The sequence below is a fragment of the Panthera pardus genome, unplaced genomic scaffold (assembly GCF_024362965.1).
Source record: "Panthera pardus isolate Hobbes unplaced genomic scaffold, ASM2436296v1 HiC_scaffold_22, whole genome shotgun sequence".
Classification (NCBI taxonomy): Eukaryota; Metazoa; Chordata; class Mammalia; order Carnivora; family Felidae; genus Panthera; species Panthera pardus.
Window position 1 is genome coordinate 58,497,422 of NW_026526788.1, and position 16,396 is coordinate 58,513,817.

General features: G+C 46.6%; 1 protein-coding gene across 2 annotated transcripts; it reads left to right on the forward strand.

Moving 5' to 3' along the window:
• The first annotated feature begins 250 nt into the window (after positions 1-250).
• On the forward strand, positions 251-15,303 carry HIF1AN (hypoxia inducible factor 1 subunit alpha inhibitor). Of its 2 annotated transcripts, XM_019459161.2 has the most exons (8): positions 252-487; positions 769-1,019; positions 4,467-4,615; positions 7,002-7,147; positions 7,987-8,093; positions 8,514-8,577; positions 8,811-8,921; positions 9,728-15,303. In XM_019459161.2, exons 1-8 carry the CDS (start codon positions 311-313, stop codon positions 9,770-9,772), a joined length of 1,050 nt encoding a protein of 349 aa, XP_019314706.1. In that variant the 5' UTR covers positions 252-310; the 3' UTR covers positions 9,773-15,303. The 2 variants fall into 2 exon arrangements, with proteins under 2 accessions (XP_053765818.1, XP_019314706.1); XM_053909843.1 differs by lacking the exons at positions 8,514-8,577; positions 8,811-8,921; positions 9,728-15,303 and adding an exon at positions 8,207-8,488 and having other exon boundaries at positions 251-487.
• Positions 15,304-16,396: the final 1,093 nt, after the last annotated feature.

The following is a 16,396-nucleotide window of genomic DNA, read 5'->3' on the forward strand; positions in this document are numbered from 1 at the left end:
AATTGGCCTCCTTCTCTGCTTCTTGTGTAGACTTGGGCACACTGAAGCAGAAATAATATTTTGTGGATTGAGTAACCAGGTGATCACCCCTATTCAGTAGGTCTAACCTCTGGGCCCCAAGTCTTCAGGGGCGGAGCTTAGTGTGTAGAGCTGTAGGTCACCATTAGGAGGAGCTCTCCCCAGGCCCCGTTTCCGCTTCCTTTGTGTCTCCGGACCGCTCTCTCTCGAAGTCATCTCTATGGTTTCCGTTGTAGTTTATCCGGAATAGGCGGAGCTTCCGGTTCCGGTGGGGCTGTCTGTAGCGAAGGAGATGGCGGCGACAGCAGCGGAGGCCGTGGCCTCGGGCTCTGGAGAACCCCGGGAAGAAGCTGAAGCCCCCGGCCCAGCCTGGGATGAGTCCCAACTGCGCAATTATAGCTTCCCGACCCGGCCCATCCCGCGTCTGAGTCAGAGCGACCCCCGGGCGGAGGAACTTATCGAGAATGAGGTAGGGGGCGGGGCCCCGCCCGAAGGGGGAGGGGGAGGGGACCAGGTTGAGAAGAGAGGTCAAAGGTGAATGGTGATGGATGTGGGGGACTGGCTGGGCTGTCGCCTAGGACCTAAGGGAAGATGGAGAGGGAGGCGAGGAGACATGGGCCTTAAGGGGTTCGCGCTTGTTCACAGTAGAAATTATTTTGAAGTGGGAAAGTTTTTGGAGTCCTGAGACAACAATGCATCAAATCCTTGGGATGACTTCATTTGTTTTTTTCACTTGGTTTTTCCACTTAGGAGCCTGTGGTGCTGACAGACACAAATCTTGTGTACCCTGCTCTGAAATGGGACCTTGAATATCTGCAGGAGAACATTGGCAACGGAGACTTCTCTGTGTACAGTGCCAGCACCCACAAGTTTTTGTACTACGATGAGAAGAAGATGGCTAATTTCCAGAACTTTAAACCCAAGTCCAACAGGGAGGAAATGAAATTTCATGAGTTTGTTGAGAAACTGCAGGATATACAGCAGCAAGGAGGGGAAGAGAGGTAAGTTCCCAGATCATGATTTCCCACTGAATCTGGGGCATCCATTTTCCTTTCTTGTAGCTGCTTGAGCATATAGAGGAGTTGGACGAGTTCTCTAGCTTGAGAGATGAGAGAATTTATTAGATTTGAATTGGAACTCTGAAGTTCTTCGTCGTCTTTACAAAGTGGGAGAGTTGCCTGGAAGGGTCAGATAGGTGAACAAAGCGAGTGAAATTGTTTAGATGAAAACTACAGTGAAGTTGAATGCATATGCCCTGTTCATAGTGAGAAGTCATTACTTGACTCTTGTTTCTATTTGGGAGTGCAGTTTCAGGGTTTGCCAGAAACTCTCATTTTTCAAGAAAAGCCAGAAATCAAGATTTTTATTTAAATGTTTGGTGTTTTTTTTTTTACTTTTAAATGTGGGCAACTAATTCACATTTTTGTTTTTTATATATGTTTTTATGTTAAATTTTTTTTATTAAGTTTATTTTTGGAGAGAGAGAAAGAGCGTGTGTGCACTCATGCTAGGGATGGGCAGAGAGTGAGTGAGAGAATCCCAAGCAGGCTCCGTGCTGTCAGTGCAGAGCCCAGCTTGGGGCTCAAATGCAGGAACCGTGAGATCATGACCTGAGCCAAAACCAAGAGTCTGGTGCTTATAACTGACTGAGCCACCTAGGTGCCCCTAATTCAAATTATTAAAAATGCTGCAGGTCGGGGGGTGGGGGGGGGGTGGGACAAGCAAAAACAACTCAATTGGATTTAGCCCTGAGATTGCCAGTTTGTATTCTGTGTCCTAAAATATTGGGCTGGCTGGGGACTGTTGAAACTGGAACGTTTTATAGATTTTCATGATTCTGGGGTGAAGGATACCAGGATCCACTAGATTAGGGAAGATCAGATTCAATGGGGGAGGGGTTGATACAGATTTTCATATTGTACTAGAGATAGCAAACACAAGACACACACAGAAGTGACTCTTTCTCCTCTTATTCTAATATACGAAACGAAGACAGTCTCTGAGGTAGGTCCCAGACAGAATTCAATTCCATGCTATAACATTGTTTCTAGGAATTGTCACTGAGTATGTCATGGTGAATGATCATCTCTGTCGCACACTTGGTATCCAGCTCTGGGTTTCTCTTTAGTCTCCTGCCTCAATTCTTTTCCTGACTCTTTGTTAGCAGCATATGGCTGAGTGAATGGATTCAAAATGTCTTTTTTTTTTTTTTTTTTTTTTGGCTTCCTGATACTTTGCAGTTATCTTAATGATAGAACTTTAACCAAAAAGAGTTTCCAAGATCTCAACCATGATTGATCTGTTCTTTATGTCTTACAAAGGCTGCTGTAGCTGAATCATCTCGTACATTAGTTTCTTCAGATTTAACATAGCGTGTACGTGTGTGTGCATACATCCACACATACCCCAGCGTTTGGAGAGAGGGCGTTTAAGTGGTGCTGGAGTGTAATTCCACTAAATGAACATTTGTACTGGAAGGAGCTTGAAATTAGACACATGTGCACACATGCTGGGGAGGGACAGAGAGAGAGTGAGAATCCCAAGCAGGCTCCGTGCTCTCAGTGCAGAGCCCAGCGCGGGGCTCATACGCAGGAACCGTGAGATCGTGACCTGAGCCGAAACCAAGAGTCAGGTGCTTATAACCGACTGAGCCACCTAGGTGCCCCTAATTCAAATTTTTAAAATTAGACACTTTAAGTTTCTTACTTCCCTTAGGGGGAGCAGTTTGCCTAAGTATAAGCTATGAGTGTAGTCTGTACTTTATGGGTGATTCAAGGAAAATTTCTTTCTTTGTGCAAGTTCTGCCATACCAGCTGACTTTATCACCAATCAACTCCATTGTGTAATTGTACGGGTCGTTAAGGTTCTAGGAATTCTGAGATTCCTCTTTGAGCTCTTTTGACCAATTACTGTTCAGCTGTAATAGGAATTGCTTGGATTCACATTTGGTGAGTGTTCTGCCTCTTTCAAAGTTACTTGGCAAAATTTTTATATGAATATATATTTTATAATCTCTGGAGAGAGTCTGAAGGTTACATTCGAGTCTTGAGGGTTCCTTGTCCCCCAAAAGATCGCTAGTGTTTACAACTTGTCAAGATTTCTAGTTAATATTGTCTTAAACATTCTGGTTCTAGGCACTGAGAAACCTTTGAGCTTTTTTTTTTTTTAAGTTCATTTATTTATTTTGAGAGACAGAGACGGGGCGGGGGGCGGGGGGCAGTGAGAGAGGAGGAGTGAGAATCCTAAGCAGCACAGAGCCCGACATGTAGCTCATGTCCTGAGCCAAAACCGAGTTGGACGCTTAATCCACTGAGCCACCCAGGCACCCAATATGCCTTTTGAAGTAATGGTCTCAGGACTAGGATGGGGCTTTTGCATTTTGTCTTCATGTTTGCCCCTTTATTAATATTTCTTGTGGGGCTTGATCAAGTGTGTCTGGGTTTTCGTATCCCTTAAGTAACTTCTGATCTTCTACGGTGTATTAGGAGCCCTGGGTCTGCAGAAAACCTGATGAGGCCTTCAGCTGTAGAAGGCTACTACAGAGAGGTGGCTCAGTTAGTTAAGATAAACTAGGGTTCAAGCCAGAGTCAATGACTTGAAACAGCAAAGGTTTATTTAGCTTTATAACAACAATAGTCATGCTGCATTTCTATCCACACTTCATGTCGAGGTTCTGCTCTTAACGTCTTTTTTTTCATTTTGGGACCCAGATTGCCCCAGCAGCTACTATCTGAAACCTTGTAGTTGTTTAGCAGAGAGAAAGGGATGTGGTGGTAGTGTATGCTCGTTCTTCAGATTACAGTTTGGAAGCAACACAAGTCATTTTTGCGGACATTTAGTTGGTCAGAGTAAGTTAAATAAGCAAGCTTGGCTTCAAGAGGGGTACAGAAGAATTAACTCTCCCACAGGGAGGGAACTAGCTCTTGGTGAACAGTAATACAATTTACCATAATGGCCATCGAGGGCCAAAGAGGATGTCTCAGGCCCAGAGAGTCTGTGGAACAAGGCTGATTAATCATTCTAGACTCTATGAGTAGGCTTTGAGGAATCTATGCAATTCTGTGTGTATGTGCATTTTTATGGAAACCTTCCTTAGATTCTTAGATTTATGCTGTGACCCACCAAGGGTTAAGAATCACTTCTTAAGGGCTCCTGGCTGGCTCAGTTGGTAGAGTACGCAACTGTTGTGAATTCAAGCCTCACATTGGGCATAGAGCTTATTTTAAAAAAAAGAATCACTTCTTTGAAATGTAAGTTTGGCGTTGAACAGAGCTCAGAGAAGGATAGGCAAGGATTCAGTTTTCAGAGAATCTGTCTTGGTTAAGATTTGCATGACTGCAGCTGTTCTGTGGGAGGTGCAGGTGTGGATTTGGATTTCCAGGTGTGGAGAGGCCATGCCAAGGGACTGTGTACGTGCACTAATGGGATCTTCTTCTCGGGGAACATAGGTTGTATCTGCAGCAAACGCTCAATGACACCGTGGGCAGGAAGATTGTCATGGACTTCTTGGGTTTTAACTGGAACTGGATTAATAAACAACAGGGAAAGCGTGGCTGGGGACAGCTGACATCCAACCTGCTGCTCATTGGCATGGAAGGTAAGAAATCTTTCAGAAAGCAGCATAGCTTAGAGTCATACAAACCTGATTTCAAGGCCTGTCTTCACCAGTCATTTGCTTTATGACTTTGAACGAGTCACTTAACTTTCTTAAACTTCAGCCTTCTTATCTGTAAAAGGAGCATGATAATATTTTATGAATAACTAAAGATTCAATGAGATGATGTATGTTAAGCATGTAAGCTTGTTTCATGCACTGGAAAAAGAAAATGAGTTCTTTTCCCTTCCTCAGTTGCTTCATGAGTGTGTACATTCAGATATTAGGGATCTTCCTGAAAAGGTTGCTGTTCTCTATTTGATCTGTCTATATTCAGAAGATTTTTATCCCAGTAGAAGAGGCAAGCTTATTTTTTCAATATAAATTGAACCTTATCTTTTGAATGTTAATATATTTATGGAATTAAATTCAAAAGGCATAAACAGGTGTGTAATGATAAATTTCTATTCCACTCCTGTTTCTCAGCCTCTTGTGTCGCTCCCTGGAGACATCTGCATGTTATTAGTTGCTTGTGTATCCTGCTAGCGGATTTTATGCATACACAAGCAAATATGTGAATACGTTCTTTTATTTTCTTACTCATTTGAATAAAAGGAGAAGCCTTTGAACTCTAGTCAGAAGATGGAGAGCTGCTTACTGGCTGGGGTCGTTGTCTCATTCTTATTTTTATTTCTGGCACTAGCTGAAGGCCACGCCCATAGTAGGTATTTAGTAAATGGTGAATAATTTGTATTGAACAAGGAAGTAATTATTTGTTGTCCTTCACCACTGGGCTCTGAAGTCTCTTCTCCTCCTTTGATTGTCCTTTCTTCAGTTTTGGATTCTTTGCTGCCAGTATTAATAAAGATTTCTAGCATTGCAGCTTATGGATTGTATCCTTAACCTGCCCCTTTGAAAGCAACTCTTGACTGACCTGGCAGGAGCCAGTTGTAGTTTACTTAACTAGGAGTTTTGCTGCTGCCTTCTTGTCCTTTGGTAGAGTGCACAGAAGCGGATCCCTCAGGTAGAGATGAGAGAGCAAATCTTTGACGATGCACATGAACTCTCAGCATGTCAGAGGGCGACTGTCTTGGCCCACCCAGGCTGACCTGGGGAGTGTTTTCTAACCTTCATGCTCTGCAGAGGGCCCCTCAGCTCCCAAGGATTGTGCAAAGAATAAACAACAGATGAGGTCCCAGTTACAAAAGAGTAGATGGAGCGTATATACACTAAGGCAGAAGTAATTCAAGGTGGCATTTTATTTTATTTTATTATTTTTTATTTTTATTTTTTGAGAGAGAGAGCGCGCACACGCACAAGTGAGGGAGGAACAGAGAGAGAGGGAGACACAGAATCTGAAACAGGCTCCAGGCCCTGAGCTGTCAGTGCAGACCCCGATGGGCTCAAACCCAAAAAATGTGAGATAGTGACCTGAGCTGAAGTTGGACACTCAACCAACTGAGCCACCCAGTGCCAAAAGTTGGCATTTAAAATTATTAGCCTTAGGGGTGCCTGGGTGGCTCAGTCGGTTGAGCGTCCGACTTTGGCTCAGGTCATGATCTCACAGTTTGTGGGTTTGAACCCCGCAGCAGGCTCTGTGCTGACTGCTTGCTCAGAGCCTGGAGCCTGTTTCAGATTCTGTGTCTCCTCTCTGTGTCCCTCCCCTGCTCACACTTTGTCTCACTCTGTTTCTCCAAAGTAAGTATAAAAAAAATAAATAAATAAAATAAAATAAAGTTATTAGCCTTATAAAAATTATACCACACTCTTCAGGAATCCGATATACTCTCCCGATTCCTTCATGAGAATTAACAGCCCCACTGTTGCTCTAAGAAGTGTTGCGTCCTGTAGATGTGTTGAAGTGGGAGCAAAGGTTGAGAATCTTTGAGCTCCAGAAGAGCTACTCCAGGCAAATACATACTCATACAACTTGGAATGACCGGTTAATCCCATCAAAGAAGTTATGTGTGTGTTGTTGATGCCAGTCATTTCGGTTGTTTCTAACTCTTAGTTTCCTACTCTTGAATTCTTACCATAGTCAAGAAAGGTACTAGTATGCACAGTATACTACTTTGCCAGACTTGTGAGTATTATCTTGATGCGCTGCTGCTTCTAGTAAGGACAGAAGCATCATTTATGAAAGTTTGCTTTGCTCCAATTTATGGTGAACTCTTAGCCAGTGATGGTTTCTAAACAACTTACTACCCACTGAAAGCGCAACACCGAATTTGCTGAGAGTTGTAATTGCAGTCTCCCTGATTCTGCTTGAAATTTTGATTGGGAACCCTTAGCTGAGAGGGCAGACTGGGTTTCTCCAGCATTGGGCCTTGTGTTTCAGCCTATGCAGTAGAGCCAATGCTCTGAATAAGACCTGTCTTTCCTCCCACAGGAAATGTGACACCTGCTCACTATGATGAGCAGCAGAACTTCTTTGCCCAGATAAAAGGCTACAAGCGATGCATTTTATTCCCTCCGGATCAGTTTGAATGCCTGTACCCATATCCTGTTCATCACCCGTGTGACAGACAGAGCCAGGTGAGCTTGTGTGGTCTGAGGAGGGTATAGGACTCCTTTGGGATACAAGGTTGGCATGTTTTTCCCCTTCCCCACAGATAAACTCAGGATAATTTTACAGTATAGTTCACATCATCCAGGCCCCTGTGGTGATCCCAAATGTATATAAGGATAAACAGTCCTGTTGCAATTCCGGAGGGCAAACTCCATCACTGATGCTGTGGACTCTGGTTACCCTGTTTGAATGTGTATGTCTCCACTGGGTTTAATAATTGTTTTCTGTTGTCGTGGATGCTTGTTCTTTTTGATAAGGAGAAGGGTGAATAGAATTGAGATATATCATTTACTGTCTTTCCTGCATCTAAAAGAAGTATATGGTTGATTTTATGGCCAACCAAAGAGGTCCTCTCCTTTCTTGAGAAAACTGCCTAGCCACTTAATGTAGGAGTTTTTGCTGGCTAGAACATGTGTGTGGGAGAAAGTTTCAGAAGGTCTGGTTGAAGGCTGCATCCTTAATTCCTCATATTGGCAGGCCATGAGTAGGTTTTCTGACTTGCAAGCTGTGATGATTGGCTTCTAATCCCAGGAGCACTGAGGCCCAGGATTCTTTATCACTTAATCTTTGAGCATGGCCTGTCATAACATTGTTTTTTGAGAGAGAGAGAGAGAGAGAGAGAGAATGTGTTTAATGTTTGTATGATATCTTCCGTCAGGTATGAATTCTAAACACATCTTTTTTTCTTAAAGCCATCTTTTTTTTTTTTTTTTTTTTTTTTTGACTACCTAACTAGTACATCATAGTTAATAATAAAAATTTGGTGATTGACTGATTTTTTTTTTCTTTCTCTTGAACCTCTCAGGTGGACTTTGACAATCCTGACTACGAGAGGTTCCCCAATTTCCAGAACGTGGTTGGTTATGAAACAGTGGTTGGCCCTGGTGATGTTCTTTACATCCCAATGTACTGGTGAGGAGGGGGCTAGGACTGGGGGCTTCTTGGGAGCTTTCTTTCCCATTCCCTGGAAAACTGTATCTTGTCCCTTCTGAGTTGTGGCAGGATTGGTCTTCTTTGATCTACAGGAAGGTTGGCATATCCAGATGTGAGCGTACTGAACATGGAGGAAATGACAACCCTCCCTGTCTCTAGGACAAGATGACAATTCCTCAGGTCAAAAGAGATCCCAGAGGCTTGAGGCTGGAGAAACTGTTCTTGGCTCTTTTGTATTTGGAGACTGAACACCACTGCCTCTGGTCCCGGGTGTGTTTCACAGAATAAGTGTAATGATAACGTCCTTGTTATTTGCCCTAGCTGGAATTTACCACTTTTTTCCATTCCTCTCTCTAAAGAATATTGGTGGCAAACAGGAGCATGTTTATTTTCTTGCAGGTGGCATCACATAGAGTCATTACTAAATGGGGGGATTACCATCACTGTGAACTTCTGGTATAAGGTGAATATGGGTTTTTTCCCCCTAGATGGGATTGGGGTGAGGTAGGTGTAATAAATGATTTGGGGGCAGGGTGGGGAGGTTCGCTATCTCTGCAAGTGACTCCCAGGTCTTTGGGGAGATGAAGAGGGATGGGATTGAACTGGGCTTCTTAAAAGGGAAGAAGCTTCTAGAACGGTGGGTTACACTGAAGCCTGCTGCTAAAGGCATTTCCTGAGCTGCTGCTTCCTTTGCAGGGGGCCCCCACCCCTAAGAGAATTGAATATCCTCTCAAAGCCCATCAGAAAGTGGCCATAATGAGAAACATTGAGAAGATGCTTGGAGAGGCCTTGGGGAACCCACAAGAGGTATGTGGCTGCCCCAAGGTGGCACTCCTGTGGCCCAGTGGGCAGTGACCAAGAAAAGTCAGGATTGGTGTCACGTTCTCCATAGCTCCTCTGTTTCAGTGTCTGGTGTCCTTTCTCTCCATAGAGGTTATGGGTGTGTTCAGAAAATCTTTGTTTTCTGGTGAGAGCTGGGCTTGACTGGTGGATCAATTATAATCTGTTCCATGCTAGTGGTAATGTTCCCCGTGGGGCTTGTGTGCCAGCTGGGGACCCCTGAGGGGATTCTTCTGGAACGGAAAGCGAGCAGTAAAGCATCTCCTCACATTCTCCCAGCTGTGCCAAGGCTGCTCTAGGTAATGTTGAGACCTGCTTCCCACACAGGTGTGCCAGTGGCCCATTGGGTACCCAGGGGAGGTATTTGTAATGCTCTTGCCTTCTTCCTGTGGATAGCCTCAGCATGCAGAGGACCTGTGGGATTGGGAGGTGGCACCAGCCCCAATTGCAGGTGACCGTTTCAGGATACAGAGGCATTTAACCTTCTTAAATCACATTTAAGAAACATGCAGGCACTCTTGGGTGGCTCCTCTGACCTGTCAGTTTGGTGCTGCTTATAAGGTATTGTGAGAGGGAAAGTATTACAAGATGGACCCAGAGGAGGGGACCACGTCCTGGAATATTTTCCAGGAAGAGAGTAGGTTAGAGGGTTTTAAAGATTGAAAGCCTTGTCCCTGCCCTTGGCTGGACATCGAATGCCTCCAGACACACCACGTCTGGTTCCAGGGCCAGGGGACAGGCAGTTCTGACTGGCTCCTCATGTCTCTTCACAGGTGGGGCCCTTGTTGAACACAATGATCAAGGGTCGATACAACTAGCCTGCCAGGAGTCGAGGCCTCCTGCCAGGTGACTGCTAGCCCGTCCACACCGCTTCATTGATGAGGACAGGAGACTCCAGGCGCTAGTATTGCACGCTGCACTTAATGGACTGGACTCTTGCCATGGCCCTGGAGGCAGGTGTTTGGGGCAAGGCAGGGTGGTTGGCACTCCACTCCCATTTGGAGGGACTTCTTGCCCTTGCCTCTGTGCCCCAGCATCTTCCCTCTCTGCCCCCTAAGGTCCTGCATTCAGTGTGTGGAGTCCCAGCTTCTGGTTGTCATCACATCTGTGTGTGTCAGTCTGTCACCCTCAGGATGTGTGTGCGTGTGTGTGCATGCACACGCATGTATGTATCTGTTTCTTGCTTTCTCCTGGGTCAGGATGGCGCTGCTGGCTCTCAGCCCTGTCTCCTGCAACCTCAGTGCCTCAGCCTGAGAGAGAGGAGATGGTCTTGGACGCCCACCACACCTGGGCTGCAGGGCCAGAGCTCTCCTGACCATCAGGTCAGTCTGCCTCCTTCCAGTTTTCGCAGAGTCAGGCTCTAGGCTGGGTGGGAATGGCCACCGGGACTCTTCGTGGGGAAAGTGAGAGGGAGGCTTGCCTCTATGAGCCTAGGTAGGCTTCCTGTGAGAGAATTAGACAAGGTTCTGACTCGGACCTTTAAGCTCAAGCCATACATAGAAAACAGCCTTGGGATACGAGAACCAAGGATTATGTATAAGTTCCAAATTGCAGACACATACAGCTTCTCTCTTTCAGCACCAGCTCTTGGCTCCCTGTGCTGAGTACCAAGGGAGTCCTCCTGTAGTGGCTTCTCTAGGTTCTAGGGGTATAAGCCTCTGTGGATGTGTGTGTGGTGTGTGTGTGCATGCGTGTGTGTGTCCACACTGGCCTGCCTCTCTGCTTACCAGGTTTCTCCACTGCTTAACCTTGTCCTGTGGGACAGACAGTGTGAGCCCCAGGGAAGTACCGCCTGACCTAGCCTAAAGCTTTTATACTTAGTTTTAGCCATTGGACACTCTTCGGGTCTCACTGCAAACTGCCTGAGGCTGACTGGCTAGAGCGTCCAGGCCCTGTGACCCTCACTCCCCAGGCCACGTCCTCTTCTGCAGTCCTTCCTGGCTGAGTAGATGAAATGGGGTCAAGCTTAGGCAGCTAACTTGCCACTGTCATCCACCTCAGGGCAAGGACAAAAATGTAGCCTTGCCTCTTAAAGCCAGCGCCTCTGCCAGACCCCACTGTAATGTTCCACAAACACTCTTGAAAGTCAGGGCAACCGATGGAGCACAGAAGTGGAATTTTTTTTTTTTTTCCTGTTCATTGTTACTTGTGGGAACCCGTGTCAGGGCCGCAGCTTATAGCTGGGCACTGCACCACTTGAAGGGCCATCAGTCACGTGACTCAGTGGAACTGGGGCCCCTGGAATTGGGCAGTGTGGTGGCCCTGTGTCTTCTCACCTCCAGTCCCATCTCCATGCCCCTTCTTCCTGGAAGGAAAGAGGAGCTGGAGTTGGAAAACTGATTTTATCCCCCCCCCCCTTTTTTTTTTTTTGCCAAAGGTTTACTTTCAGTGTCTGAGCTGTGGCTCTAAGTCCCGAAGCTCAGTTTACAGTTACAGCGCACTGATGGACTGAGAGGGTGTGTGTATGTGTGTGTGCATCTGTGTGTGTATTTTGGGGAGGGGCGTCTATTTGTAGTGCCCCATTCCGGGGTTCTCTGATGCAGCGTGGGTGTGCAAACACGGTACCTTCTCAAGTGTAGTTCTTTCAAATATAGCCAATGCTGGAAAATATGATTGCAGTGATCTCTCTCCATCCCTCTATCTCTTTTGGGAAAGAGGAGCGCAGCAAAGAAAATAAGGCAGACAGATGATAAACTTGACCACAGTCAAACTTTGAAAGATAGATTATTTTCATTTTCCTTAGCAGGTCTGCTGCATTCCTGGCTCAGCCCTCAAAGATGAGGGTGACGTACGGCAGGAGGCATGTGCCACTCAGCTGGTCCTTGCTGGGTGCTGTGCTGACACAGGTCTGATCTAAGGCTACCAAGGGGGAGGATCCTTTATAGGATTGGTCCTGATCCATGGATAATATAATAGTGACCCTGATAGTTAGACACCTGCCTAGTGCTCTTATCTTGTTCCTCACTATCCTGCAAGGTGGGTATTCTCACTTCACAGCTAAAGAGATGGGTTTAGAGCAGTTTCAGTGATTAATGGCAGTAAGGATTTAAACCTAGTGCTATTTGGCTGCAAACCCCCTGCTCCCTTTCCACCAAATTGTTGGTTCTCCTACCTTTCCTCCTCCTCTGCACTACAAGCCATCCTCGGATCTCACCCCGCTGGGCAGTGCCCAAGAAGATGCATGAGATACAGCTCAGGGTAAAAGCTCTTCTGGGCTCCAGCTAAAGACCTCTTGGGAAAACTACTGGGAAGCCCTGTTCTGAGTGCAGAGTGCTGGGAGGAGCTGTGGGGAAATGGAGTTCTAGATCCTAGTGCATTTTTTGTGTGTCCTTGAATGGGCCCCATAATTTCTCCCAGCACACGTCTGCACCTATGAGATTGAAGGTTCAGTTCTAGATAATAACTAAGAACATTGATTCATGTTCTGCTGCTTCCCTTTCCCCCAAGGAAGAGATCTAGGCTCCTTCCCTCACTTACCTAGATTAGGGCTGTTCGGGCTCAAATTCTCCTTGCAGCTGAGGAAACTTACCTGCTCTGTTGCTTACTCCTGTGCTGGCCAGCAGTGTAGAGGCAGACACACCAAGGGAAGGTGGGCCTTTGGGCCTGAATGGAGGTCGGCCATATTGCAGGCTCCCATTTTTATACCAGCAGGTACACAGGAAACTACTGTTTTGTGAAGTCAAATATTTGTTGGGGGGTTGGAGTTCGGGGGAGGGAGGGGGGCTGTTCTGGGCATCAGTTGAGCAGATGCCCAGGATGCCTGGGGGAGACCAGCTTCCCGTACAAATCAGAGCTCTAAATTACAAGGTTTTTACCAACGCGAACAGTTGGGGGAAGTCGTCTGCTCTCATTTGCGTAATGGTTTCTGTCACTGGTGATTAGACACAGGATGAAGGAAAAGAAATTTGACAATTAGGAATGAGCGATCATTAATCTGAATCTGTTAGGAGACAGAGAGGGGAAGGATCCTTATCAGTGGGCCAGCCCAGTGTGGGGAGGCCCTCCCTCTGCCCCCACCAGAGACTCTTGGGCCACGTACCCTTTCGTTGTTCCCACGAGCCGACTGAGCTGGTATTTCTTGACAGGCTAGGTGGGCCCAGTCCCCAGCCTGAGGTGGATACAGGAATGGACACGTATAGGCATGAGCCATCAAAGAGAGAGAGATGGGTGTCCATTGCAAGTGATAGGGCAAAGGATAACAACAGAATGGTTGTGACATGCTGTTTGTGGAAAAATTTTTTAATTCAACACCCCAGATACCCTTCTTGTGACAAGTATTCGTTATGTTCTAACGCTACAGGGTGTGGAGAAAACCTAGTTTTTATCCTGTAGGAGCTTCTACTTAGTTGGAGAGGAAACCACATGAAACAACCAGCGGTTTTGAAGCCATGAATCGTGCGCCCTGTGAGGACAAGATGAGAGATTGTTGAGAGATGAGGAAGATCAGTAGAGAGCAAACCTCTGGGCTCCCCAGGGAGTAATGTTGATTCTTCCCAGTCAGTTCAGCCGTAGTAGTTGCGTGGAGGGCACTGAGGCCCCACCCAGATATGTGAACAGGTAATGAGATCACCTCCAGTGGGCTGAGTTGTAAGGTGTGGACAGTCCCAACCTGGATCTTCCCAGGTCTCTGTGGTACCTGTGTTCATTCTTCCTCTGTCTTCAAACTTCAGGGACTGTATTAATTTGCACTAGTTGGTATTTGTTCCTCAGTTTTGTGACTTGTATGTGGTGGGTTCCTTAGATTAGAAGCTCCCTCAAAGATTGGGGAAAAGGGTGGTTCCTTGTCTCCTGTCAGAATGTGAACTTCGCAGACAGGACTGTTTCTCTTCCTTGATAAGTTCCCTACCTCTGTGGCTTCTACCCTTCCAGATCGGATGCAGAGTTTAGTAGGGCTGCAGGGAATGGCCCTCAGTGACTAGTTTTACCCAAATAGGATGGATGCCGGGGTGCACTGAGAAGTGGCTCATGGGGTTCCAGGGGCCCTGGCCTTTCAACCCTGTTCTTGTCCTTCCCTGGGACCTTCGGTGCTCGTTCTCCAGTCCCTGCTGACTTCTCTGGTGTCCTCTCAAGCTTCCTGCATTGAAGAGATGTTCCAGTTTCCCTTTTCAGGGCTCCTCCAGTTGCTCCTACTCAGCCTCCCTCTGTCCAGTCTCCACCAAGGGCCTTTTTCCTGAACGGGTGTTGCCCTCTCTTCAAAAGCTACGTCCATGGCTGCAAGTGTTGGGATAGAGTTTCTCTAGGATCCCTCTCCCTGGGATCAGCCCTGAGCATGTTTGAGTCATCTTCTCTTCTGACCTGCGGTTAGTCTGTTTGTTCTGTGCCTACTCTGCCCACGTAGCATTCCTTTGTTCGTTCTGTGTAGCCTGTTTAGCTTTTCTAACTCTGGTGGCTCTTCTGCTAGTCTTCAGCCATCTGTTTAATCCTCACAGGTCTTGGGGTCCTTAGTGGAGACTGAGCACTTCTGGTGCGTTTTTAGGGGACGAGGCCTTAGACACTAGCAACCATGAGGCCTGAGGATCTATGGCCAGTGGCGCCTCCAAAGATGGGTGAGGGGAGGGTACCCAGAGTCTTGGATAACGGAGAATCATGAGGAGGGATTGGGTAGGAGAATCCCCAGGAGTGGGGCCAGGCCTGGCAAGCCAGGGTGGAAGAAGCAGAGTTTTGTGTTTCCATCCGAATGCATCTGTGTGCCTTACGGTCCAGCAAGCAGTTCAGGGATTGTGGTCATCTTGTGGATGTCTCCTGGTCTGTGATATCTTTGGCTATGCTCTGAGTCACCAAGTTTGGCTGGTCTCCGCATTTCAGCGCTTGCTGGGACGGAAACAGCATGTTGAGTAGTTTTGTGTCTGGAGCGAAGGTCTTAGATGAGACAAGCCACGGAAGCTGGGATAGCAGGTGAGGGACCAGTGGTCAGCTTACCCAGATTGTCTTTCCACTCCTCCCAAGTGTTTAGGCACAAAAACTGATTAAAGAAGTGAAAAAAACTAGGCCTTGCCTTCTTCCCCACCCGAAGTCTGGGTTTTAGGTAGTATTTTGGGAAGGGGCATGTGTCCTTACCTTCCAATAGAAGCAACCTAGCATAGTGTTTTAAAGCATGGATTTTGGAGTCGGATGTGTTTGGTTCCGGTTCAGATTTCTAGCTTTGCCACTTATCAGCCAGGTTTGACCTTGTTGATTGACTTTACCTCTCTGAGCCTCAGTTTCCTCAATTACAATGATATGTGTGGGGGGCGAGGGGGAGTGTTGAAAACATCTACCTCAGGGTTGTTGGATTAACTGAAACGATGTTTGTAAAGCTTTAGCACGTACCTGGCAAGCACTTAATAAATGGCTGTGGTGGTGGTGGTTACGTTTATTATGTGACTTATTCAGAAATTTTATTTCAGTGATTTGTGAGCAGATTTCCAGTGATTTTTTTTTTTTTTCTCTCAAGAAAACCATAGGAAAGAACAAGGAACATGCCCTGGAGACACCCACATCGAGTCGCAGGCAGACAGAAGGGCTTTGGTACCCAAACCTGTCCTAGAAGGAGGGAAACAGGGAAATGCCTGATGCCTTCTGTCTAGACAGCCAGACTTTACCACTCTCAACACCAGCCCAAGGCCAGGGTGAGAAGTCATCAGGTATGAGCTCTCCTTACGCTATGTGAGGAGTGAGGGCATCTGAAAGAGTTTCCATCACCCCTGTAGAAGCTCTTGCCAGTTTCCTACTGTGAGACACCAAGGCAGTCAAGTCCGACCTCCTTGGTTCAGTTTTATTCCATGCTCTTCGCTGTATTTAAATTATATGTGTATTAAGATAGCTCTGGGGTAGAGGGGCTTTTAGAAGAGAATCCAGAAAAATATCAGACTAGAGTCTTAACAGCTACCATTTGTGGAGTGCCCTGGAGCATTTCTGTTCCAGACCCGGTGCTAGTTTGTGCCTGTGTGCTCTCAGTTCAGTGGGGGCACCAACCAGGCAGTTAACATTACAGATGTGCAAAGGAGAAGCTAGGTGTTCACAGCAGGCTTCCTGCAGGAAATAACATAGGCTAAGCTGATATCTAGAAGTTAACCAGAGGTTGGGGAGTAGCGAAAGGCATACCTTTCTTCTCTGGCTTCTCTCCCAGTTCCCAAACAAACCCTCTGCTCCTCCATGTTTAAGGGTTCTGTTAATAACACCTAGAAAGGAGCCAGATGATGGACCCTAAAAGAAGAAAACCCTTTGGTGAGCCACAGAAATCTTTGGAAATCATTTTGGTGGCTGGCCCAAGTTTGTCTTGGAGTACAGATGGATTGGACTTGCTCCCTTGTAACCTTTCCACTGTCCTCTTTCTCAGAAATCTGTCTGCATTCTGGCCTCTGGAGCCACTCTGCCACCCTACTTGGAAGAGATGCTGGATACTCAGAAGTCAGCCCGAGGTATATTCTGGCTGCCTGGAATTCTCAGCTTCTTCCACACTG

Excerpts from the sequence above, each read along its gene's own strand:
- HIF1AN (XM_019459161.2), top strand. The coding sequence starts at position 311 with ATGGCGGCGACAGCAGCGGAGGCCGTGGCCTCGGGCTCTGGAGAACCC. Across the intron at positions 488-768 it reads AGGAACTTATCGAGAATGAG|GAGCCTGTGGTGCTGACAGA; the intron begins GTAGGGGGCGGG and ends TTTTCCACTTAG. Across the intron at positions 8,578-8,810 it reads CTGTGAACTTCTGGTATAAG|GGGGCCCCCACCCCTAAGAG; the intron begins GTGAATATGGGT and ends CTTCCTTTGCAG.